The sequence below is a fragment of the Rhinoraja longicauda genome, chromosome 2, assembly GCF_053455715.1.
Source record: "Rhinoraja longicauda isolate Sanriku21f chromosome 2, sRhiLon1.1, whole genome shotgun sequence".
NCBI classification, from domain to species: Eukaryota; Metazoa; Chordata; class Chondrichthyes; order Rajiformes; family Arhynchobatidae; genus Rhinoraja; species Rhinoraja longicauda.
This window is the reverse complement of record NC_135954.1, coordinates 6852545-6876753: the sequence shown is the minus strand read 5'-3', so window position 1 is coordinate 6876753 and position 24209 is coordinate 6852545. Positions and strand designations below refer to the sequence as shown.

The 24209-nt window shown below is 49.0% G+C and overlaps 1 protein-coding gene across 5 annotated transcripts in view; it reads left to right on the top strand.

The window, feature by feature from the left end:
- Positions 1-24209, top strand: part of ripor2 (RHO family interacting cell polarization regulator 2) — a 122868-nt gene that overhangs the window by 67664 nt on the left and 30995 nt on the right. For all 5 annotated transcript variants that reach the window (XM_078414589.1, XM_078414605.1, XM_078414598.1 and 2 more), the window contains exons 7-13: positions 3567-3716; positions 3937-4000; positions 7918-7961; positions 10117-10242; positions 13278-13426; positions 14612-14741; positions 22687-23367. In XM_078414589.1, the coding sequence (XP_078270715.1) occupies positions 3567-3716; positions 3937-4000; positions 7918-7961; positions 10117-10242; positions 13278-13426; positions 14612-14741; positions 22687-23367 (1344 nt within the window). The remainder of the gene's footprint in view (positions 1-3566; positions 3717-3936; positions 4001-7917; positions 7962-10116; positions 10243-13277; positions 13427-14611; positions 14742-22686; positions 23368-24209) is intronic.

Below are 24209 nucleotides of genomic sequence, written 5' to 3'. Positions count from 1 at the left end.
ACAACTCTCTGGGTGAAACAGTTTTTCCTCATTTAGTTAACAGATACAGCGTAGAAACAGGCCCTTCGGCCCGCCGGGTTCACGCCGGCCAGCGATCCCTGCATATTAACACTATCCTACACACACTAGGGACAATTTTTGCATTTATACCAAGCCAATTAACCTACAAACCTGTACGTCTTTGGAGTGTGGAAGGAAACCGAAGATCTCGGAGAAAGCCCACGCGGTCATGGGGAGAACGTACAAACTCCGTACAGACAGCACCCTTAGTGGGGATGGAACCCGGGTCTCCGGCGCTGCATTCGCTGTAAGGCAGCAACTCTACCGCTGCGCCACCGTGCCGCGCTTTCAGCGTCCACATCTCAGTTCTTAATGGCCTACCCCTTATTCTTAAACTGTGACCCCTGGTTCTGGACTCCCCCAACACTGGGAACATGTTTCCCGCATCTAGCGTGTCCAATCACTTAAGAATTTTATATGTTTCTATAAGATCCCCTCTCATCCTTGTAAATTTCCCAGTCAACCCATTCTTTCAGAGACATTAACCGCTGAGAATTAACTGAGTTGTATAGAAATGCAGTCTTTAAAACTTTAGACTTTAGAGATACTCCGTGGAGACCCTGTCATAAGGTCATCAGAAGTGATAGGAGTGATAATGACTTAGATGAAGGGATTAAAAGTAACGTTAGAAAGTTTGCAGATGACACGAAGCTGGGTGGTAGTGTGAACTGTGAGGAAGATGCTATGAGGTTGCAGGGTGAATTGGACAGGTTGTGTGAGTGGGCAGATGCGTGGCAGATGCAGTTTAATGTGGATAAATGTGAGGTTATCCACTTTGGTGGTGAGAACAGGAAAGCAGATTATTATCTGAATGGTGTCGTTAGGAAATGGGGAAGTACAAAGAGATCTGGGTGTCCTAGTTCATCAGTCACTGAAACGAAGCATGCAGGTTCAGCAGGCAGTGAAGAAAGCCAATGGCATGTTGGCCTTCATGACAAGAGGAGTTGAGTATAGGAGCAAAGAGGTCCTTCTGCAGTTGTACAGGGCCCTAGTTAGACCGCACCTGGAGTACTGTGTGCAGTTTTGGTCTCCAAATTTGAGGAAGGACGTTCTTGCCTTAGAGGGAGTACAGAGAAGGTTCACCAGATTGATCCCTGGGATGGCGGGACTTTCATATGAGGATAGACTGGATAGACTGGGCTTGTACTCGCTGGAATTTAGAAGACTGAGGGGGGATCTTATAGAAACATATAAAATTCTTAAGGGGTTGGAGAGGCTAGATGCGGGAAGATTGTTCCCGATGTTGGGGGAGTCCAGAACCAGGGGTCACAGCTTAAGGAAAAGGGGGAACTCTTTTACGATCGAGATGAGAAAACATTTCTTCACACAGAGAGTGGTGAGTCTGTGGAATTCTCTGCCACAGAAGGTAGTTGAGGCCAGTTCATTGGCTATATTTAAGAGGGAGTTAGACGTGGCCCTTTTTGCTAAAGGGATCAGGGGGTATGGAGAGAAGGCAGGTACAGGCTACTGATCTGGATGATCAGCCATGATCATATTGAATGGCGGTGCAGGCTCGAAGGGCCGAATGGCCTACTCCTGCACCTATTTTCTATGTTTCTATGTTTCTATGCAACGTCGGTTCACGAGGTTAATTCCCAGAATGGCGGGACTGTCGTATGTTGAAAGACTGGAGCGGCTAGGCTTGTATACACTGGAATTTAGAAGGATGAGAGGGGATCTTATCGAAACATATAAGGTTATTAAGGAATTGGACACGTTAGAGGCAGGAAACATGTTCCCAATGTTGGGAGAGTCCAGAACCAGGCGCCACAGTTTAAGAAAAGAACAATGGTCATAAAATGGATGACTAAGTTATGAAGAGTTTCATTTAAAACTGCACATACCTAATTTCATTGAAGACATACACCGATGAGCCAAAACATTATGACCACTGACAGGCGAAGTGAATAACATTGATTATCTTGTTACAATGGCACCTGTCAAGGGGTGGGATATATTAGGCAGCAAGTGAACAGTCAGTTCTTGAAGTTGATGTGTTGGATGCAGGAGAAATGGGCAGGAGTAAAGACCTGAGTGACTTTGGCAAGGGCCAAATTGTTATGGCCAGACGACTGGGTCAGAGCATCTCTGAAACGGCAAGGCAGGAACGGGGTAGTGATTGAGAATGATCAGCCATGATCACATTGAATGGCGGTGCTGGCTCGAAGGGCCGAATGGCCTCCTCCTGCACCTATTGTCTATTGTCTATTGTCTATTGGCTTGTGGGGTGCTCCCGGTCAGCAGTGGTGAGTACCTACCGACAGTGGTCCGAGGAGGGACAAACCACAAACCGGCGACAGACAGGGTGTTGGGCGCCCAAGGCTCATCGATGCGCGAGGGAAACGAAGGCTATCCCTCCAGATGTGAGGCCACACCTGGAGTACTGTGTGCAGTTTTGGTCTCCAAATTTGAGGAAGGATATTCTTGCTATTGAGGGCGTGCAGCGTAGGTTTACTAGGTTAATTCCCGGAATGGCGGGACTGTCATATGTTGAAAGACTGGAGCGACTAGGCTTGTATACGTTGGAATTTAGAAGTGTATGAAAATGACTGCAGATGCTGGTACAAATCAAAGGTATCACAAAATGCTGGAGTAACTCAGCAGGTCAGGCAGCATCTCAGGAGAGAAGGAATGGGTGATGTTTCGGGTCGAGACCCTTCTGAACTTGGCCTCCACAGCCCTCTGCACACCTTTCTGAAAGAACACCCTTTAATTCTGAGGCTGTGACCTCTGGTCCTAGACTCTCCCACCAGTGGAAACATCCTCTCCACATCCACTCTATCGATGCCTTTCAATATTCTATAAGTTTCAATGAGGTGGCCCCTCAACCTTCCAAACGACAGCGAGTACAGGCCCAGTGTCGACAAACGCTCATCATATGCTAACCCACTCATTCCTGGAATCATTCTCGTAATCCTCCTGTGAACCCTCTCCAGAGCCAGCACATCCTTCCTCAGATACGGGGCCCAGATTTGCTCGCTGTACTCCAAACTTACAAAATTCTTAAGGGGTTGGACAGGCTAGATGCAGGAAGATTGTTCCCAATGTTGGGGAAGTCCAGAACAAGGGGTCACAGTTTAAGGATAAGGGGGAAGTCTTTTAGGACCGAGATGAGAAAGTTTTTTTTCACACAGAGAGTGGTGAATCTGTGGAATTCTCTGCCACAGAAGGTAGTTGAGGCCAGTTCATTGGCTATATTTAAGAGGAAGTTAGATGTGGCCCTTGTGGCTAAAGGGATCAGGGGGTATGGAGAGAAGGCAGGTACGGGATACTGAGTTGGATGATCAGCCATGATCATATTGAATGGCGGTGCAGGCTCGAAGGGCCGAATGGCCTACTCCTGCACCTATTTTCTATGTTTCTATGTTTCTAAATGCGGCCTGGCCAGCACCTTACAAAGCCTCAGCATTACATCCCTGATTTTCATATTCCAGTCCCCTTGATACGAATGCGAGCGTTGAATTTGATTGAGGTTTTTTTGTTTCTCTCTCATGTTCCCTTGGCAGGTGGATGAGTTGTACGAGACGTTTTGCATGGTAAACAGGCTACGTGATGGAGCCTCCAAGATGAAACAGGCCTTTGAAATGTCGCCTTCTACGAAAAATACCAGAGAAAGCCTAGTAGAAATAATCAAGAGTTACAAAGAAAGCACAGAGGTATGCCTTTTACTTTAATGGCATCGGCCTTTGGGTTCACCAGCAGCCACAGAGCCGTAAGGGCCCACAAACAGGCCCCTTCGGCCCACCTTGTCCACGGGTATTCCATTTAAAACTGAGGGGAGACCGCCGCGCCATCGAGCTGCCCTTTTCCCGAAGGGCCTGTTTCTGCGCTGTATCTCTAAAGTCTAAAGTCTAAAGTCACCTCTTTCTCTCCCAGGCCCTGTGTTCGCTGGAGGTGGAAATTGGAAAACTGCTTGGAGAATTTCACATTAAGATGAAAGGCAAGTAACAACCGGTCAAAACTGGCGTGAACGAGGCTGCCTAGCTGAGCGGGTGAAGGGTTCTTTCATGTGCACTCTGAATAGCTCGTTGCCTGAGAGGAACTCCAGTGGAAATTCTGATGTTTAATATCTGTGACTGCCGTTCCAAAATAGAAAGCCTTATGATTGCACTTTGAATGTTGTGCAGGAAAACAGCCGCAGAGGCTGGTACCACAAATCGAACGTTATCACAAAATGCTGGAGTATCTCAGCGGGTCAGGCAGTATCTCTGGAGACAAGGAATGGGTGACGTCTTACTCTTCATTCCCTTTCCCCGGGCTGGACTGTGCATCTACCCGATCTATTCCTCTCATGATCCTATACACCTCTATAAGATTACCCCCTCACCCTCCTGCGCTCCAAGGAATAGAGACCCAGCCTACTCAACCTCTCCCTATAGCTCACACCCTCTAGTCCTGGCAACATCCTCGTTAGATCTTCTCTGCCCACTTTCCAGCTTGACGACATCTTTCCTATAACACGGTGCCCAGAACTGAGCACGATACTCTAAATGCCGATGTCTTATACAACTGCATGCAACTAAATTATATTAAAAAAGAGTAAATAATTGTTGACTCCAAAGAGGCAGGAAACATGTTCCCAATGTTGGGGGAGTCCAGAACAAGGGGCCACAGTTTAAGAATAAGGGGTAGGCCATTTGGAACGGAGATGAGGAAAAACTTTTTCAGTCAGAGAGCTGTGAATCTGTGGAATTCTCTGCCTCAGTGGGGGCCAATTCTCTGAATACATTCAAGAGAGAGCTGGATAGAGCTCTTAAGGATAGCGGAGTCAGGGGGTATGGGGAGAAGGCAGGAACGGGGTACTGATTGAGAATGATCAGCCATGATCACATTGAATGGCGGTGATGGCTCGAAGGGCCAAATGGCCTCCTCCTGCACCTATTGTCTATTGTCTATTGTCAACTGCTCCAGAGAGACGTTTGTTTGCACGTTAACTACACTACACAATGAACAATAGACTTATTTTATAAATAAGTCCTTTATAAACTCCACTGGCTCCCCATCCCCCAGAGAATCCAGTACAAAATCCTCCTCATAACCTGCAAAGCCCTCCATAACCTGGCCCCATCCTACCTGACCGACCTCCTCCACAGGCACACTCCCACCTGCACCCTCCGCTCTGCCGCTGCCAATCTCCTATCCCCCCACATCTGGAACAAACTCAGATCCTGGGGGGACAGGGCTTTCTCCATCGCTGCTCCCACCCTATGGAACTCACTACCCCAAACCGTTAGAGACTCCTCCTCACTCACCACATTCAAAACATCGGTGAAGTCTCACCTGTTCAGTACTGCCTTCAACCACTGAAGGTCACCTCACCATCTGTCTCCTTTCTCTGTTCATTTATTTATTTACTTATTTATCTATTTATTCATTTCCCTATGTTCTCAAAATCTCTGTAAAGCGTCTTTGAGTATATGAAAAGCGCTATATAAATAAAATGCATTATTATTATTATTATTATTGTGAAAGCCACTTCTAAATGGAACACCTTCTTACATTAGACTGTCAGTCTGAAGACGGGTTCAGACCCGAAACGTCACCCATTCCTTCTCTCCAGAGATGCTGCCTGACCCGCTGAGTTACTCCAGCATTTTGTGGTACTTTGAAGGTTTATCTCCAACTGGGAATTATCCCCATCAATAACATCGGCACAAAGCTAACTCAGGTGATCCAAGGAACAGCGGGTGCTGGAAAGTTGTTCATGACATAGAGTGCTGCATAGACCCAGCAGTCGTTGAAAGCACACCAACGCCTCTAGTTCCCGAGAAGGCTTAGGAAGTTCGGCATGTCCCCAACACCTCTCACCGACTCCTACAGATGTGCGCTAGAAAACATTTTATCGGGATGCATCACAGCTCCACCCAAGACCGCAAGGCGTTGCAGAGAGTTGTGGACACAGCAGCCCAGACCATTGCACAAACCAACCTCCCTTCCTTTGACTGCATCTGCACCTCACGCTGCCTCGGCAAGGCCAGCAGCACAATCAAGGACCAGTCTCACTCCGGCCACTCCCTCTTCTCCCCTCTCCCATCGGGCAAGAGGTACAGAAGTGTGAAAACGCACACCTCCAGATTCAGGGGCAGTTTCGTCCCGGCTGTTATCAGGCAACTGAACCATCCAACCACAACCAGAGAGCAGTGCTGAACTACTATCGACCTCATTGGTGACCCTCGGACTATCTTTGATCGGACTTTACTGGCTTTATCTTGCACTAAGAATTATTCACTTTTTTCCCAAGTCAATGGATAATTTTAAAGTGGAGATTGACAGATTCTTGATTAGTGCGGGTGTCAGGGGTTATGGGGAGAAGGCAGGAGAATGGGGTTGAGAGGGAAAGATAGATCAGCCGCGATTGAATGGCGGAATGGACTTGATGGGCCGAATGGCCCAATTCTGCTCCTATGTCATATAAAGTTATGAACTGATAAACGACGTTTTAGGATCATATATGGGCAGGAAAATAACTGCAGATGCTGGCTCAAATCGAAGGTAGACACAAAATGCTGGAGTAACTCAGCGGGTCAGGCAGCATCTCAGGAGAGAAGGAATGGGTGACGTTTCGGGTCGAGACCCTTCTTCAGACTGATGTCAGGGGAGGGGGCAAGACAAAGATAGGATTTAGTAGGAGACAGGAAGACTAGTGGGAGAACTGGGAAGGGCGAGGGGAGAGGGGAAAGAGAGGGACAGAGGAACTTGACAGGAAGACAGTTTCCCTTCCTCCTTCCCAGTTCTCCCACCAGTCTTCCTGTCTCCGACTACATCCTATCTTTGTCCCGCCCCCTCCCCTGACATCAGTCTGAAGAAGGGTCCCGACCCGAAACGTCACCCATTCCTTCTCTCCAGAGATGCTGCCTGACCCGCTGAGTTACTCCAACATTTTGTGTTTACCCTCGATGTTAAGGATCAGGACCCTGCTTTGGTACTGAGGGTCCCGAGCCGGAATACCTCCTGTTCATTCCCTCCACAGATGCTGCCTGACCTGGTGGGTTCCACCTGGCATCAGAAGAGCAGGTTTATATAGCTCAGTAATAATGACAACATTTATGAGGGGTCGGCTGGGGTTACGGGGAGAAGGCGGGAGAATGGAGTTAGGAGGGAGAGATAGATTAGCCATGATTGAATGGCGGAGTAGACTTGATGGGCCGAATGGCCTAATTCTGCTCCTACCGCCTAACAACCTTATGAAGATTATGATTCCTCAGCAGTATGATCTGTTTTGGGAAAGCTCTTTCACGTTGAAATACAAATCATGGAAGATGTCCAGAACCAGGGGCCACAGTCTTTGAATAAAGGGGAGGCCATTTAAAACTGAGGTGAGAAGGAACTTCTCTCACCCAGAGAGTTGTGAATTTGTGGGATTCTCTGCCACAGAGGGCAGTGGAGGCCAATTCACTGGATGAATTTAAGAGAGAGTTAGATAGAGCTCTGGGGGCTAGTGGAATCAAGGGGTATGGGGAGAAGGCAGGCACGGGTTACTGATTGTAGATGGTCAGCCATGATCACAATGAATGGCGGCGCTGGTTCGAAGGGCCAAATGGCCTCCTCCTGCACCTATTTTCTATGTTTCTGTGTACGAGGACGTTGCCAAGGCTGGAGGGCCGGAGCTACCGGGAGAGGTTTAGCAGGCTGGGACTTTCATTCTGGGGATGGACCGAGCTCTCAGATGGAGTCAGTGGAAGGGAGGTTGGTCTGTGTGATGGTCCGGGCTGCGTCCACAATTCGCTGCCATCTATCTGCCACACGGAAATTCCGAGGCCCGAACTCTGCAGCTTAAAGTGTAAGGTTGTTTTTGAACTAGATTCCGTGCAGTCTTGAAGTTCTAACTGTTGGCTTGGTCTCCCATCAACTTTGCAGGTTTAGCTGGCTTTGCACGCCTTTGCCCAGGAGATCAATATGAGGTGAGTGCTTTCAATTGTAACGTCAGTCACCCAAGCGTAATGTTCCTCACCCGATGTTGGGGGAGCCCAGAACCAGGGGCCACAGTTTCAGAATAAGGGGTAGGCCATTTAGAACGGAGATGAGGAAAATCTTTTTCACTCAGAGAGTTGAGAAGCTGTGGAATTCTCTGCCTCAGAAGGCAGTGGAGGCCATTTCTCTGAATGCATTCAAGAGAGAGCTAGATAGAGCTCTTAAGGATAGCGGAGTCAGGGGGTATGGGGAGAAGGCAGGAACGGGGTACTGATTGAGAATGATCAGCCATGATCACGGTGAATGGTGGTGCTGGCTCAAAGGACCGAATGGCCTCCTCCTGCACCTATTGTCTATTGACCTTATGAAACGTCACCCATTCCTTCTCTCCAGAGATGCTGCCTATCCCGCTGAGTTACTCCAGCATTTTGTGTCTATCTTCGGTGTAAACCAGCACCTATTGTCTATTGAATGAATGAATGAATAAATAAATGAATGGATGAATACGTTATTGTCCCATGCGGCGGGTCACAGCGAAATTCCTTGCTTGCATTCCCAAGGTATGCAAATAGTTGCCACATAAAGGGCGCTGACAAAGTTACAAAGTACCCCTCTGTTGTTCTCCCCCTCCCACCAGTATCCCCCATTTCGGCTCCTCCTTTTAGACAGAGCAACACATTTCAACATTTAAGAAACAAATAGGCGGGTACATGGATAGGACAGGTGTGCAGGGATACGGGCCAAACGCAGGCAGGTGGGACTGGTGTAGATTGGACATGTAGGTCGGCGTGGGCAAGTTGGGAAATGAAGGGCCTGTTTCCACGCTGTATAACTCCGCGACACTGCCTCAGAAAGGCAGCCAGCATCGTCAGAGACCCACACCACCCTGGCCCACGCATTCGTTTCACCCTGCCATCGGGAAGAAGGCGCAGGAGCCTGAATGGCTCCCGGGATGGCGGGACTGACATATGATGAAAGAATGGGTCGACTGGGCTTGTATTCACTGGAATTTAGAAGGATGAGAGGGGATCTTATAAAAACATATCAAATTCTTAAGGGATTGGACAGGCTAGATGCAGGACAAATGTTCCCCATGTTGGGGGAGTCCAGAACCAGGGGCCACAGTTTAAAGAATAAGGGGTAGGCCATTTAGAACGGAGATGAGGAAAATCTTTTTCACCCAGAGAGTTGTGAATCTGTGGAATTCTCTGTCAGAGAAGGCAGTGGAGGCCAATTCACTGGATGTTTTCAAGCGAGTTAGATTTAGCTCTTAGGCCTAACGGAATCATGGGATATGGGGAGAATGCATGAACGGGGTACTATAGACAATAGATGCAGGAGGAGGCCATTCGAGCCAGCACCACAATTCAATGTGATCATGGCTGATCATTCTCAATCAGCTGATTTTGGATGATCAGCCATGATCGTATTGAATGGCGGTGCTGGCTCGAATGGCCTCCTCCTGCACCTGCTTTCTATGTTTCTACGTTTATTCTCTACAACATTGTAGACGGGACATGTTGATCGGTGCGGGCAAGGACTCTGTGACTTTGACTGTCTTTGAGAGGACAAACTGAGGTGAGAAGAAACCTTTTCACCCAGTGAGTTGTGAATTTGTGGAATTCTCTGCCGCAGAGGGCAGGTGGAGGCCAATTCACTGGATGAATTTAAAAGAGAGTTAGATGGAGCTCTAGGGGCCAGTGGATTCAAGGGATATGGGGAGAAGGCAGGCACGGGTTACTGATTGTGGATGATCAGCCATGATCACAATGAATGGCGGTGCTAGCTCGAAGGGCCGAATGGCCTCCTCCTGCATCTATGTTTGTCTGCTTCTGTGTTTCTAGGTCGTATTGATCCTCACTGAGGTGATAATGTGTCAGGTCGGCTCCGCGACGGTAAAAATAAACCTGTCTGGCGCTTTTACGCGACATGTTTTTATCTCGTTAACGTGCTGATCTTGCAAGTCCGAGTGATGTTCCTGTTGTGAATGATCAATATTGCTAATGGAACATCTCGGAGAGGCCGACGGTGTGATAACAGAACGCGAGGCTGCTCTCTGAGAGCTGAAATAAAATTAGAAATGTACGCACACCCCATGCTAACTAATCTGTGGGGTTTTTTCCTCCCCCCGCCATCTTTACCAAGATCTTCATGCGTTATGGCCGTCAACAGTGGAAACTGAAAGGCAGGATCGAAGTGAATGATCGGCAAAGTTGGGACGGAGAAGAAATCATCTTCTTTCCCCTCATTAATGATCTATTCTCCATTAAGGTACGTGAAACGCACCTGTGGGAGCACATTGCTACTCAGAAACCACTTTGCTTTTCAGTGAGTGTAAGAAAATAACTGCAGATGCTGGTACAAATCGAAGGTATTTATTTCACAAAATGCTGGAGTAACTCAGCGGGTCAGGCAGCATCTCAGGAGAGAAGGAATGGGTGACGTTTCGGGTCGAGACCCTTCTTAGTGACGTAGTTGAGGCATTTTACTTACAAAATTCTTAAGGGTTTGGACAGGCTAGATGCAGGAACATTGTTCCCGATGTTGGGGAAGTCCAGAACAAGGGGTCACAGTTTAAGGATAAGGGGAAGTCTTTTAGGACCGAGATGAGAAAGTATTTTTTCACTCAGAGAGTGGTGAATCTGTGGAATTCTCTGCCACAGAAGGTAGTTGAGGCCAGTTCATTGGCTATATTTAAGAGGGAGTTAGATGTGGCCCTTGTGGCTAAAGGGATCAGGGGGTATGGAGAGAAGGCAGGTACGGGATACTGAGTTGGATGATCAGCCATGATCATATTGAATGGCGGTGCAGGCTCGAAGGGCCGAATGGCCTACTCCTGCACCTATTTTCTATGTTTCTATATGTTGGGCGGCACGGCGGCGCAGCGGTAGAGTTCAGTTTGGTTTAGAGATACAGAGTGGAAACAGGCCCTTCGGCCCACTGGGTCCGTGCCGACCAGAGATCCCCGCACATTAATGCCAACCGACACACACTAGGGGCAATTTGCATTTATACCGAGCCAATTAACCTACAAACCTGCATGTCTTTGGAGTGTGGGTGGAAACCGAAAATCTCAAAGAAAACCCACGGGGTCACGGGGAGAACGTACAAACTCCATACAGATTGTCAGCCTGCTGTTAAGGAAGGATGCTGTTAAACTACAATGACGATTTACAATAATGTGACTTACAATCAGGACTTGTATGCCGGACTTGCGTTACCAGGAGGGCGTGCAGTGTAGGTTCACTAGGTTTATTCCTGGAATGGCGGGATTGTCCTATGTTGAAAGATTGGAGTGACTGGGCTTGTATACACTAGAATTTAGAAGGATGAGAGGGGATCTTTTTGAAACGTATAAGATTATTAAGGGATTGGACACGTTAGAGGCAGGAAGCATGTTCCAATGTTGGGGAAGTCCAGAACAAGGGGCCACAGTTTAAGAATAAGGGGTAGGCCATTTAGAACGGAGATGAGGGAAAAACATTTTCAGCCAGAGAGTTGTGAATATGTGGAATTCTCTGCCTCAGAAGGCAGTGGAGGCCAATTCTCTGGATGCTTTCAAGAGAGAGCTAGATAGAGCTCTTAAAGATAGCGGAGTCAGGGGGTATGGGGAGAAGGCAGGAACGGGGTACTGATTGAGAATGATCAGCCATGATCACATTGAATGGCGGTGCTGGCTCGAAGGGCCGAATGGCCTACTACTGCACCTATTGTCTATTGTCGATTGACTTAAGGGCCCGAGCTATAGGGAGAGTTTGAACAGGCTAGGACATTATTTCTTGGAGCGCAGGAAGAGGAGGGGTGATCCATCGAGTCTTTTACCTAAGGTTGGGGAATCACGAACCACAGGTTTAGGGTGTATTGGGACAAGATTTAAGAAGGAACTGAGAGGCAACTTTTTCACAAGGCGATGGAATGAGCTGCCAGAGGAGGTAGTTGAGGCAGGTGCTATAACAACACGGTGGCGCAGTGGTAGAGTTGCTGCCTTACAGCGAATGCAGTGCCAGAGACCCGAGTTCGATCCCAACTACTGGTGCTGTCTTTACGGAGTTTGTACGTTCTCCCTGTGATCTGCGTGGGTTTCCTCCGAGATAGGTGTAGAATTAGGCCATTCGGCCCATCAAGTCTACTCCACAATTCAATCACGGCTGATCTATCTCTCCTTTCTAACCCCATTCCCCTGCCTTCTCCCCATAACCTCTGACACCCATTGATGTCAATGATGTAAGGAATCAATCAAGAATCTATCAATCTCTGCCTTAAATATTTCCACTGACTTGGCCTCCACAGCCTTCTGTGGCAAAGAACACCACAGATTCACCACCCTCTGACTAAAGAAATTTCTCCACATCTCCTTCCTAAAAGAACATCCTTTAATTCTGTGGCTATGACCTCTGGTCCCAGACTCTCCCACTAGTGGAAACATCCTCTCCACATCCACTCTACCCAAGCCTGCCCCAGATGCTCCGGCTTCTATCCACACTCAATGGGACACTCCAAAGACGTACAGATTTATAAGCTAATTGGCTTGGTAAAAGAAAATTGTGAATTTCTGTGTGAAAGATAGTGTTAGTAGGGTTGCCAACTGTCCCTTATTAGCCAGGACATCCCGTACTTTGGGCTAAATTGACTGCTCTTGTCCCATATTAGGCCGGGGGGCGCTGTAGACCCGGACACTGTAGGCCTGGACACTGTAGGCCCGGGGGCCGCTGTAGGCCCGGACACTGTAGGCTCGGACACTGTAGGCCCGGGGGCCGCTGTAGGCCTGGACACTGTAGTCCCGGACACTGTAGGCCCGAACACTAAAGGCTTGGGGGCCGCTGTAGGCCCGGACACTGTGGGCTCGGACACTGTAGGCCCGGCGGTTGTAGGCCCGGACACTGTAGGCCCGGACGCTGTGGGGCCGCTGTAGGCCCAGACAGTGTAGGCTAACGGAGTGTGTTCGGGGAGCGGGGCCGACAGTGTTCGCCTAACGGAGGTTGTTTAGCAACCCACCTCCCGGCCCGGGCGGTCACCATTGGTGGAACGAGAGCACGTGACCGCTGGCTGGGTGAGGTCACGTGGGGCGCGGGGAGGTGAATAGAATAGAAAATAGGTGCAGGAGGAGGCCATTTGGCCCTTCGAGCCAGCACCACTATTCATTGTGATCATAGCTGATCATCCACAATCAGATGGGCCGAATAGCCTAATTCTGCTCCTGTCACTTATGACTTCAGGCGGGTTCCCGGTCCCGCTGCCGACGAGGCTGAAGGAGGTTGGCATTCTTTCTCCACCCAAGGTCCCTCTCTCTTTCTCCGTCGCTCCAGGTTTCGGAGTTGAAGGGATTGGCAACACATCTCCTGGTTGGCAGCGTTACCTGTGAAACAAAAGACCTGTTCACCACCCAGCCTCAAATGGTGGCCGTGGATATCAATGACCTTGGAACGGTGAAGCTAAACCTGGAGGTGATCTGGTAGTGAGTATTGGTCACTACTATCCCGTAAATGTCCGCAGTGTATCTCAGCCACTGTGCAATTAGCTTTTAGTTTTAGTTAGGCGCCCAGCGGTGGAGTTGCTGCCGTACAGCGCTTGCAGCGCCGGAGACCCGGGTTCCATCCTGACGTCGGATGCTGTCTGTACGGAGTTTGTACGTTCTCCCCGTGAACTGCTTGGGTTTTCTCCCCACTGCGGGATCTCAGGTTTCCTCCCACACTCCAAAGACGTACAGGTTTGGAAGTTAATTGGCTTGGTGTATGTGTAAATTGTCCCTAGTGCGTGTAGGATAGTGTTAGCGTGCGGGGATCGCTGGTCGGCGCGGACTCGGTGGGCTGAAGGAAACTGTTTTCACGATACATCCCTTAACTGAAGTTTAGTTTGGAGATATAGCGCGGATGTGTATGTGTGTGTGTATTATGTGTGCGCGTGTGTGTGTGTATTATGTGTATGTGTGTGTATATTATGTGTGTGCGTGTGTATATTATGTGTGTGCGTGTGTATATTATGTGTGTGCGTGTGTGTGTGTATTATGTGTATGTGTGTGTATATTATGTGTGTGCGTGTGTATATTATGTGTGCGCGTGTGTGTGTGTATTATGTGTGTGTATATTATGTGTGTGCGTGTATTATGTGTATGTGTGTGTATATTATGTGTGTGCATGTGTGTATTATGTGTATGTGTGTGTGTATTATGTGTATGTGTGTGTGTATTATGTGTGCGCGTGTGTGTATTATGTGTATGTATATTATGTGTGTGTGTGTATATTATGTGTGCGCGTGTGTGTGTATTATGTGTATGTGTGTGTATATTATGTGTGTGCGTGTGTGTGTATTATGTGTATGTGTGTGTATATTATGTGTGTGCATGTGTATATCATGTGTGTGCATATGTGTGTGTGTGTATATCATGTGTGTGCATGTGTGTGTGTGTGTATTATGTGTGTGCGTGTGTATATTATGTGTGTGTGTCTATTATGTATATATGTGTGTGTGTGTGTATATTGCGTGTGTGTGTGTGTGTGTGTGTGTGTGTGCGTTTATTATATTGTTTGCAGTGTTCTATGTTTACATATTGTGTTGTGCTGCTTCAAGTAAGAATGTCATTGTTCTATCTGGGACCTGTGATTGTAAAACATTCTTGACTCTTGAAGTGTATTGTCTTCAGTCCATTCGATAAAGAGGACCTGACACCATCCACTGGCAATCTGCACAAAGCCTCCAATGTTCATCGCCATAGTTCCATGCACAGCCAGAGTATACCGGAAACCCCCACCTCTGAAGCCTTCTCCTTCTGGGTAAGTAAAGTGCTCCCTTCACAAAGTTGTCAAGATCAAAATATCGTGCAGGCGCCTAGATAAGCAGTATTTCAAGAGCATGGCTGTAGGCTGTTTGTAAGTTCCAGCACTTCCTTGTTTCCTGTGTTTAACTGCTGTCTTTTGTTGCAATGTTTAGCTTAGTTTAGTTTAGTTTAGAAATGGTGCGCGGAAACAGGCCCTTCGGCCCACTGAGTCTGCACCGACCAGCGATCCCCGCACATTGGCGCGTCACGGTGGCGCAGCGGTAGAGTTGCTGCCCAACAGCGCTTTCAGACCCGGGTTCAATCCCGACCACGGGTGCTGCCTGCACGGGGTTTGTCCCTTCTCCCCGTGACCACGTGGGTTTTCTCCGGGTGCTCTGGTTTCCTCCCACCCTCCCAAGAGGTACAGGTTTGTAGGTTAATTGGCTTGGTATTAATGTAAATCGTCCCTGGTGTGTAGGATAGTGTTAGTGTGCGGGGATCGCTGGGTCGATGCGGACTCAGAGGGCCGAAGGGCCTGTTTCCGCGCTGTATTTCTAAGCTAAACTGACATTCTCCGATACACGCCATGGACACTAGAGGCAATGCTGCTGGCCTTGCCAAGGCAGCGTGAGGTGTAGATGGAGGCAATGGAAGGGAGGTCGGTTTGTGTGATGGTCTGGGCTGCGTCCACAATTCTCTGCAATTTCTTGCGGTCTTGGATGGAGCTGTTCCCAAACCGTGCTGTGATGCGTCCCGATAAAATGCTCTCTACGGCGCATCTGTATAAATGCTTCAATGGACCTTTTTATAAAATGGACATGTTTAAGTGTTTAGCTGCTTCTGTTCACCTTTTGTGTCATGTGCTAACTCTGTGAATTCTGGCGTCCAAGAAATGCTTGAAGCCGTCAGCGAGCAGGCTGCGGCTGTCCTTTGTCAACGCTTTGTGGGAAACGTTCTTTGACAAACCGCAACGGAGTCGTTCATTCAGTGACCTGCCATTACTTAGGCTGTGGCCCAGCGAAAGGCTGGAACTACTCCACGTGAGTGTGTGTGCTGTGTGAGTGAGTGTGTGTGTTTGTGTGTGTGTGTGTGCTGTGTGAGTGTGTGTGTGTGTGTGTGCGTGTTTGTGCGTGTGTGTGTGTGCGTGCGTTTGTGAGTGTGCTGTGTGAGTGTGTGTGTGTGCGTGTGTGTGTGCGTGTGTGTGTGTGCGTGCGTTTGTGAGTGTGCTGTGTGAGTGAGTGTGTGTGTTTGTGTGTGTGTGTGTGTGCTGTGTGAGTGTGTGTTTGTGCGTGTGTGTGTGTGCGTGCGTTTGTGAGTGTGCTGTGTGAGTGTGTGAGTGAGTGTGTGTTTGTGCGTGTGTGCGTGTGCGTGCTGTGTGTTTGTGAGTGTGCTGTGTGAGTGTGTGAGTGAGTGTGTGTGCTATATGTGTATGTTTGTTTGTGAGTGTGCTGTGTGAGTGTGTGAGTATGTGTGTGTGTTTGTGTGTGTATGTGTGTTTGTGAGTGTGCTGTGTAAGTGTGTGTGAGTGCGTGAGTGAGTGTGTGTGCTGCGTGTGTGTGTGTGTGTGTGTGCGTTTGTGTGTACAGAATACAGAGCCTTTATTTGTCATTCAGTACCGAGGTATCGAACAAAATGACGTTACCAGCAGTCACACAAAAAAAGAAACACAAGACACATGACCCCAACACAAACACCCATCACAGTGACTCCAAACACCCCCTCACTGTGATGGAGGCAACAAAACTTCCACTCTCTTCCCCACGCCCAAGTCCCCGCAGCCGAGCCACACCGGGCGCTGAAACATCCCACGGCCGAGCCGGGCGATGTTAGGTCCCGCGGCCGAGCCGCACCGGGCGATGTTAGGTCCCGCGGCCGAGCCGCGCCGGGCGATGTAAAGTCCCGCGGCTGAGCCGCACGATGTTAGGTCCCGCGGCCGAGCCGCGCCGGGCGATAGAAGGCCCCGCGGCCGAGCCGCACCAGCGATGTAAAGTCCCGTGGCCGAGCTGCGCCAGGCGATGTTAGGTCCCGCGACCGAGCAGCGCCGGGCGATGTTAGGTCCCGCGGCCGAGCCACGCCGGGCGATGGAAGACCCCGCGGCCGAGCCGCACCTGGCGCTGAACCGTCCCGCGGCCGTACCGGGCGATGGAAGGCCCCGCGGCCGAGCCGCACCGGGCACTGTTAAGTCCAGCGGCCGAACCGAACCGGGCGATGGAAGGCCCCGCGTTTTTTCCCCAGCGCAAACGGAGATACGACTCGGAAAGGGTCGCATCTCCGTTGAGGAAGAGATTTTTAAAGGTTTCTCCCACCCCCCCACCACCCCCCAACCACCCCCCACATATACACAGCTAAAGATAGACTATTTCATACATCTAACACTAACAAATAGACAAGAAAAGAAGAAAGGCAAACAGACTGCCGGCATGTATGTGTATGTGTTTGTGAGTGTGCTGTATGATTGAGTGTGTGTTTTTTGTGAGTGAGTGTATGAGTGTGTGTGCGTGTGCTGTGTGCGTGTGGCTGCGTGCTGTGTGTGTTTATGTGTGAGCGAGTGTGTCTGAGTGCATGCATGTGTGTGTGTGTGTGTGCATGTGTGTGTGCTTGCATGCGTGCGTGTGTGCATGTGTGAATGTGTGCGTGTGTGTGTGAGTGTGTGTGTGAGTGCACGTGTGTGTGTGTGAGTGTGTGTGTGTGTGTGTGTGCGTGTGCACGTGTGAGTGTGTGCGTGAGCCATTTCACTTCTCGTGTTTGGGTGAAGAAGCAAAAACTGAAGGTAGACAGACATCTTCTTGTGTAAGTAAGTCAACTACTGCAGAAAACGACAGATGACAATAAACTTAATTCCCAATTTTACCGTCCAGATATATTTGATTTTCCTTCATCACTAAATGTCACATCTCGATATTCCATGCTGTTAGACACTAGATGGTAGAGCCAAGGAACTGCAGGTGCTGGTTTACAAAAAAAGACACAAAGTGCTGGAATAACTAGCATGTCTGGCAGCATCCGTGGAGAACATGGATAGGCATTGTCTCGGGTCGGGACCTTCTTCAAAATGAAAATCTCTTTCTTTCCCACTGCCCGGCAATCAGCCTGAAGAAGGGTCCCCGACTCTAAACATTGCCTTTCCATGCTCTCCAGGGTTGCTGCCTGACCCGCTGAGTTACTCCGGCACTTTGTGCCCACCTTTAGTGTAAACCATCACCTGCAGTTCCTTGTGAATGACAACCAGGTGCAAAGTGGTGGCACGGTGGCGCAGCGGTAGAGTTGCTGCCTCACAGCGCCGGAGACCCGAATTCCATCCCGACTACGGGTGTTGTCTGTACGGAGTTTGTACGTTCTCCCCGTGACCTGCGTGGGTTTTCTCCGGGTGCTCCGGTTTCCTGCCACACTCCAAAGGCGTGCAGGTTTGTAGGTTAATTGGCTTCAATAAAAATTGTCAATTGTCCCCGGTATGTGTAGAATAGTGCTAGTGTATCGCTGGTCGGCGTGGACTCGGTGGGCCGAATGGCCTGGTTCTGCGCTGTATCTCGAAATTAAACTAAATTATTTTTTCATATTCAATCAAATGGTCCCACCATTGTTTGGACCCAGAGAGTAACCAAGCCTGAGAAGTCTTAAAGACTAAAAGTAATAACTTTACTCTCACCCTTTATCCTTTATCTGTGAACGACATGATTGTAATTATGTCTAGCCTTTCCGCTGACTGGTTAGCACGCAACAAAAAGCTTTTCACTGTAGACTTTAGACTTTTAGACAATAGACAATAGGTGCAGGAGGAGGCCATTCGGCCCTTTGAGCCAGCACCGCCATTCAGTGTGATCGTGGCTGATCATTCACATTAGATGCAAACGTTAGATACAGCGTGGAAACAAACAGGCCCTTCGGCCCACCAACGCCGTGCCGACCAGCGATCATCCCGCCCATTAGCATTATCCTACACACACACACACACACACACACTTGGGACAATTTAACAATTTTACCGTAGCATTTAACCTACAAACCTGTGCGTCGTTGGAGCGCGGGTGGAAACAGGAAACGTGCTGTAAGCGCTGCAAGGCAGCAACTCAACCGCTGCGCCACCATGCCGCCCATGCTAGCTGGTTTATGTGAGCTTATGCATGTCCAAATTTGGATGGAGAGATAGTCATAGATACAAATATACATAGACAATAGGTGCAGGAATAGGCCATTCGGCCCTTCGAGCTAGCACCGCCATTCATTGTGATCATGGGTGATCATCCACAATCAGTACCCCGTTCCTGCCTTCTCCCCATATCCTCTTGATTCCATTAGCCCGAAGAGCTCTATGTAACTCTTCTTTGAAAGCATACAGTGAGTCGGCCTCCACTGCCTTCTGAGGCAGAGAATTCCACAAATTCACAACTCTCTGCGTGAAAACAAAAATTCCTCATCTCAGTAAACCGTGACCCCTGGTTCTGGACTCCCCCAACATCGGGAACATGTTTCCCGCATCTCGCCTGTCCGATCCCTTAATAATTTTATAACGTCTCTATAAGATCCCCGCTCATCCTTCTAAATTCCAGTGAGTACAAGCCCAGTCGTTCCATTCTTTCGCCATCCGACAGCCCCGCCATCCTGGGAATTAGCCGCTTGAACCTACGCTGCACGCCCTCAAACAGCAAGGATGGTCTTGAAGGCTTGTGTTCACTGGAGTTTAGAAGGATGAGAAGGGATCTTGAGAGGTTCACGAGATTGATCCCTGGGATGGTGGGACTGTCATATGAGGAAAGACTGAAAAGACTACGCTTGTATTCACTGGAGTTTAGAAGGATGAGAGGGGATCTTATAGAAACATATAAAATTATAAAAGGACTGGACAAGCTCGATGCAGGAAAAATGTTCCCAATGTTGGGCGAGTCCAGAACCGGGGGCCACAGTCTTAGAATAAAGGGGAGGCCATTTAAAACTGAGGTGAGAAGAAACATTTTCACCCAGAGAGTTGTGAATTTGTGGAATTCTCTGCCACAGAGGGCAGTGGAGGCCAAATCACTGGATGGATTTAATAGAGAGTTAGATAGACCTCTAGGGGCTAGTGGAATCAAGGGATATGGGGAGAAGGCAGGCACGGGTTATTGATTGTGGATGATCAGCCATGATCACAATGAATGGCGGTGCTGGCTCGAAGGGCTGAATGGCCTCCTCCTGCACCTATTTTCTATGTTTCTATGAATGTACCAGCCCGTGACAGGCCTTTGATTGGAACGTCGATTCGAGTTACTTACGGTGCAGGTTTCAGAGATAGATAGATGTGTGCCTCTTCATGTTGTGCTTCTTCGAGAAGTGAGCCAACACGTTTTTGTTTCTATCATTATTTATGCTGGAAGACTGGCTGATAAATAATGGCACTGCGTGTTTCCATGGTTACTACTAAAATGGCTTTTTTCCTTTCATTGGCTTTGGCGACTGAGATTCATGGATCAGTTTGCGATTCTTTATCCCACCTACAGTACGTTAATGGCGCATGTACCTTGCCCAAACATTTGCCCACCATTGAAGGACAAACACCAACCTGATCTCCCAGCCTCTCATCTCACGTCCACAAGTCATAGGAGTAGAATGAGGCCATTTGGCCCATCGAGTCCACTCCGCCATTCAATCATGGCTGATCTCTCTGCCTCCTAGTCCCATTTTCCCGCCTTCTTCCCATAACCCGTGACACCCGTACTAATCAAGAATCTATCAATCTACACTTTAAAAATATCCATTGACTTGGCCTCCACAGCAGTCTGTGGTAAAGAATTCTACAGGTTCGTCACCCTGTGACAACAGAAACCTCTGTGACTTAATCAGGAATTTAGTAGCAAAGAAAACTGCAGATGCTGGTTTAAATCGAAGGTGGACACAAAATCCTGGAGTAACTCAGCGGGTCAGGCAGCATCTCTGGAGCGAAGGAATGGGTGACGTTTCGGGTCGAGACCCTTCTTCAGGCTGATGTCAGGGGATGGGGCTGGACAAAGATAGGATGTAGTCGGAGACAGGAAGGCTGGTGGGAAAACTGGGAAGGGGGAGGGGAAAGAGAGAGGGGGAAAGCAGGGACTATCTGAAGTTAGAGAAGTCATCGTTGATACCGCTGGGGTGTAAACTACCCAAGCGAAATATGAGGTGCAATCATGAATCGAGAATTTGTCTATCTCGGCCTTAAAAATGTCAACTAACTTGGCCTCCACAGCCCTCTGTGGCAATGAGTTACGCAGATTCACCACCCTCTGACTAAAGAAGTTCCTCCTCGACTCCTTTCTAAAAGAACGCCCTTTAATTCTGAGACTATCAAGTCTACTCTCCCATTCAATCATGGCTGATCTATCTCTCCCTCTCAACCACACTCTCCTGCCTTCTCCCTATAACCGCTAACACCCTTACTAATCAAGAATCTATCAATCTACACTTTAACAATATCCATTGACTTGGCCTCCACAGCAGTCTGTGGTAAAGAATTCTACAGGTTCACCACCCTGTGACTACAGAAATTCCTCCTCATCTCCTTTCTAAAAGTACGTCCTTTTATTCTGAAGCTGTGCCCTCTGGTCACCAGTGGAAACATCCTCTCCACATCCACTCTATCCAGGTCTTTCACTATTCGGTAAGTTTAATTGAGGTCTCCCCTCATCCTTCTAAACTCCAGCGAGTACAGGCCCAGTGCCGTCAGACGCTCATCATACGTTAACCCACTCATTCCTGGGATCGTTCTTGTAAACCTCCTCTGGACCCTCTCCAGAGCCAGCACATCTTTCCTCAGATATGAGGCCCAAAACTGCTCACAATACTCCAAATGATCCCAGGAATGAGTAGGTTAATCTCTGAGTGCACTTTTGGTCTCCAAATTTGAAGAAGGATATTCTTGCTATTGGGGGCGTGCAGCGTAGGTTCACTAGGTTAGTTCCCGGAATGGCGGGACTTTCATATGTTGAAAGACTGGAGCGACTAGGCTTGTATGCACTGGAATTTGGAAGGATGAGAGGAGATCTTATCGAAACGTATAAGATTATTAAGGGGTTGGACACGTTAGAGGCAGGAAACATGTTCCCAATGTTGGGGGAGTCCAGAACAAGGGGCCACACAGTTTAAGAATAAGGGGTAGGCCATTTGGAACTGAGATGAGGAAAAACTTTTTCAGTCAGAGAGTTGTGAATCTGTGGAATTCTCTGCCTCAGAAGGCAGTGGAGGCCAATTCTCTGAATGCATTCAAGAGAGAGCTGGATAGAGCTCTTAAGGATAGCGGAGTCAGGGGTTATGGGGAGAAGGCAGGAACGGGGTACTGATTGAGAATGATTAGCCATGATCACATTGAATGGCGGTGCGTACAGGCTCGAAGGGCCGAATGGCCTCCTCCTGCACCTATTGTCTATTGGTGAGTGTTTGTCGGCACTGGGCCTGTACTCGCTGGAGATTGGCAGAATGGGGGCCTCATTGAAACGTGCAGAATAGTGAAAGGCCTGGATAGAGTGGACGTGGAGAGGATGTTTCCACTGGTGGGGGAGTCTAGGACTAGAGGCCAGAGCTTCAGAATTAAAGGACGTTCTTTTGGTAAGGAGATGAAGAGAAGTATCTTTAGTCAGAGGGTGGTGAATCTGTGGAATTATTTGCCACAGAGGGCTGTGGAGGCCAAGTCAATGGATATATTTAAGGCAGAGATAGATAGATTCTTGATTGGTGCTGGTCAGACCCGGATCTAAATGGGGTGGGACCGACCAGAGCCTTATAAAGCTCACTGGGTTACAGTGGATAATCGGCTCATCGTACGTTAACCCAATCATTCCTGGGATCATTGTCGTAAAATTACTACCTGGCATACGGATTACAGGCATAATGATGGCGTCTGCCGTTCATGGTCCATTTTGATCAGCAGCTCGCCAAGGCAGCCATCTTGTATTTAGTGGCACACTCTCTGTTGACTGATTCCCCTGGTGGTTTGCTAACTCAGACTTTACTTGTTGCAGCCTTCGCAGCCTGAGGATGACATCTTTGACGACGGATGCTCGCTTGGCAAATCATCCGTCTCTCTCAGCCCGCGCTGTCTTGCAGACGGCAGCTGTCTCCCTCAGCCCGGCAGGGCGCCCAGCGATCGCGTCTGTTCCCACCCCGAAATCACGTTGACTCCACCCGAGTTTCAAGAGGAGGAGGAGGAGGAGGAGGAGGAGGAGGTATCTCAGCCTCCACAAGCTCAGACGGTCGAGGGAATGGGAGATCCGGCAGCGCTGGTATTGCACACGGTCGAGGAGGAGACCACGGACGATGGGGGGCCATCGGAGCACGGCCGCCCGCCGCCGGCGGGCCCGGAAGGGGACGTGTTCCCGGAGACCAACGTCCCGGTGGGAATCCTTCAGGATCCAGATGAGATGTCCGACGTGAGGCCGGTGGAGCTGGACCCGGGCGAAGGGAATCTGACCAAGCAGCTGGTGAGGAGGCTGAAGTCAACGGAAGGCGGGCTGGCGCCGGCCGGCGGCCAAGACTCCGGCCACTTGGTCCACGGCGAACACGCGGGAACCCGGTCCGACTCGACGACGAGTCTGGGAGAAGCTCTACAAGGTCTTCTTCTCTCGCTGGAGCCGCACAAGGGGCACTACAAGGAGCTTCATGACCTGGATCAGGAGACCATGCGACTCGAGCACTTGCTGAAGGTCAGTTGAATTGAATTAAATTGAATTGAATAAATGTTATTATAGACAATAGACAAGAGGTGCAGGTTGTAGGCCATTCGGCCCTTCGAGCCAGCACCGCCATTCAATGTGTAAGAAAATAACTGCAGATGCTGGTACAAATCGAAGGTATTTATTCACAAAATGCTGGAGTAACTCAGCGGGTCAGGCAGTATCTCAGGAGAGAAGGAATGGGCAACGTTTCGGGCCGAGACCCTTCTTCAGACTGAAGAAGGGTCTCCACCATTCAATGTGATCATGGCTGATCATTCTCAATCAGCACCCCGTTCCTGCCTTCTCCCCATACCCCCTGACTCCGCTATCCTTAAGAGCTCTATCTAGCTCTCTCTTGAATGCATTCAGAGAATTGGCCTCCACTGCCTTCTGAGGCAGAGAATTCCACAGATTTACAACTCTCTGAGTGAAAAGGTTTTTCCTCATCTCCGTTCTAAATGGCCGACCCCTTATTCTTAAACTGTGGCCCCTGGTTCTGGACTCCCCCAACATCGGGAACATGTTTCCTGCCTCTAACGTGTCCAACCCCTTAATAACCTTTTTTGGCCAAGTATGTACACATACAAGGAATGTGCCTTGGTGTTCTGCTCGCAAGTAACAACACGGACATACAGTAAACAATTAAGAATCTATATACTAAAACTCGCGTTTGTTTGTTTGTTCCTGAACTACAGCCCAAGACGGTACACGATAGCGCGACAATTGTAGGCCCACCTTACTCACCGTCGTCCCTTTGGTGCTAATGGAAGACGTTTCATTGAAATCGGTGTTATATCTTTTAAGTTATTCACATTTTAAAGTTTAAATCT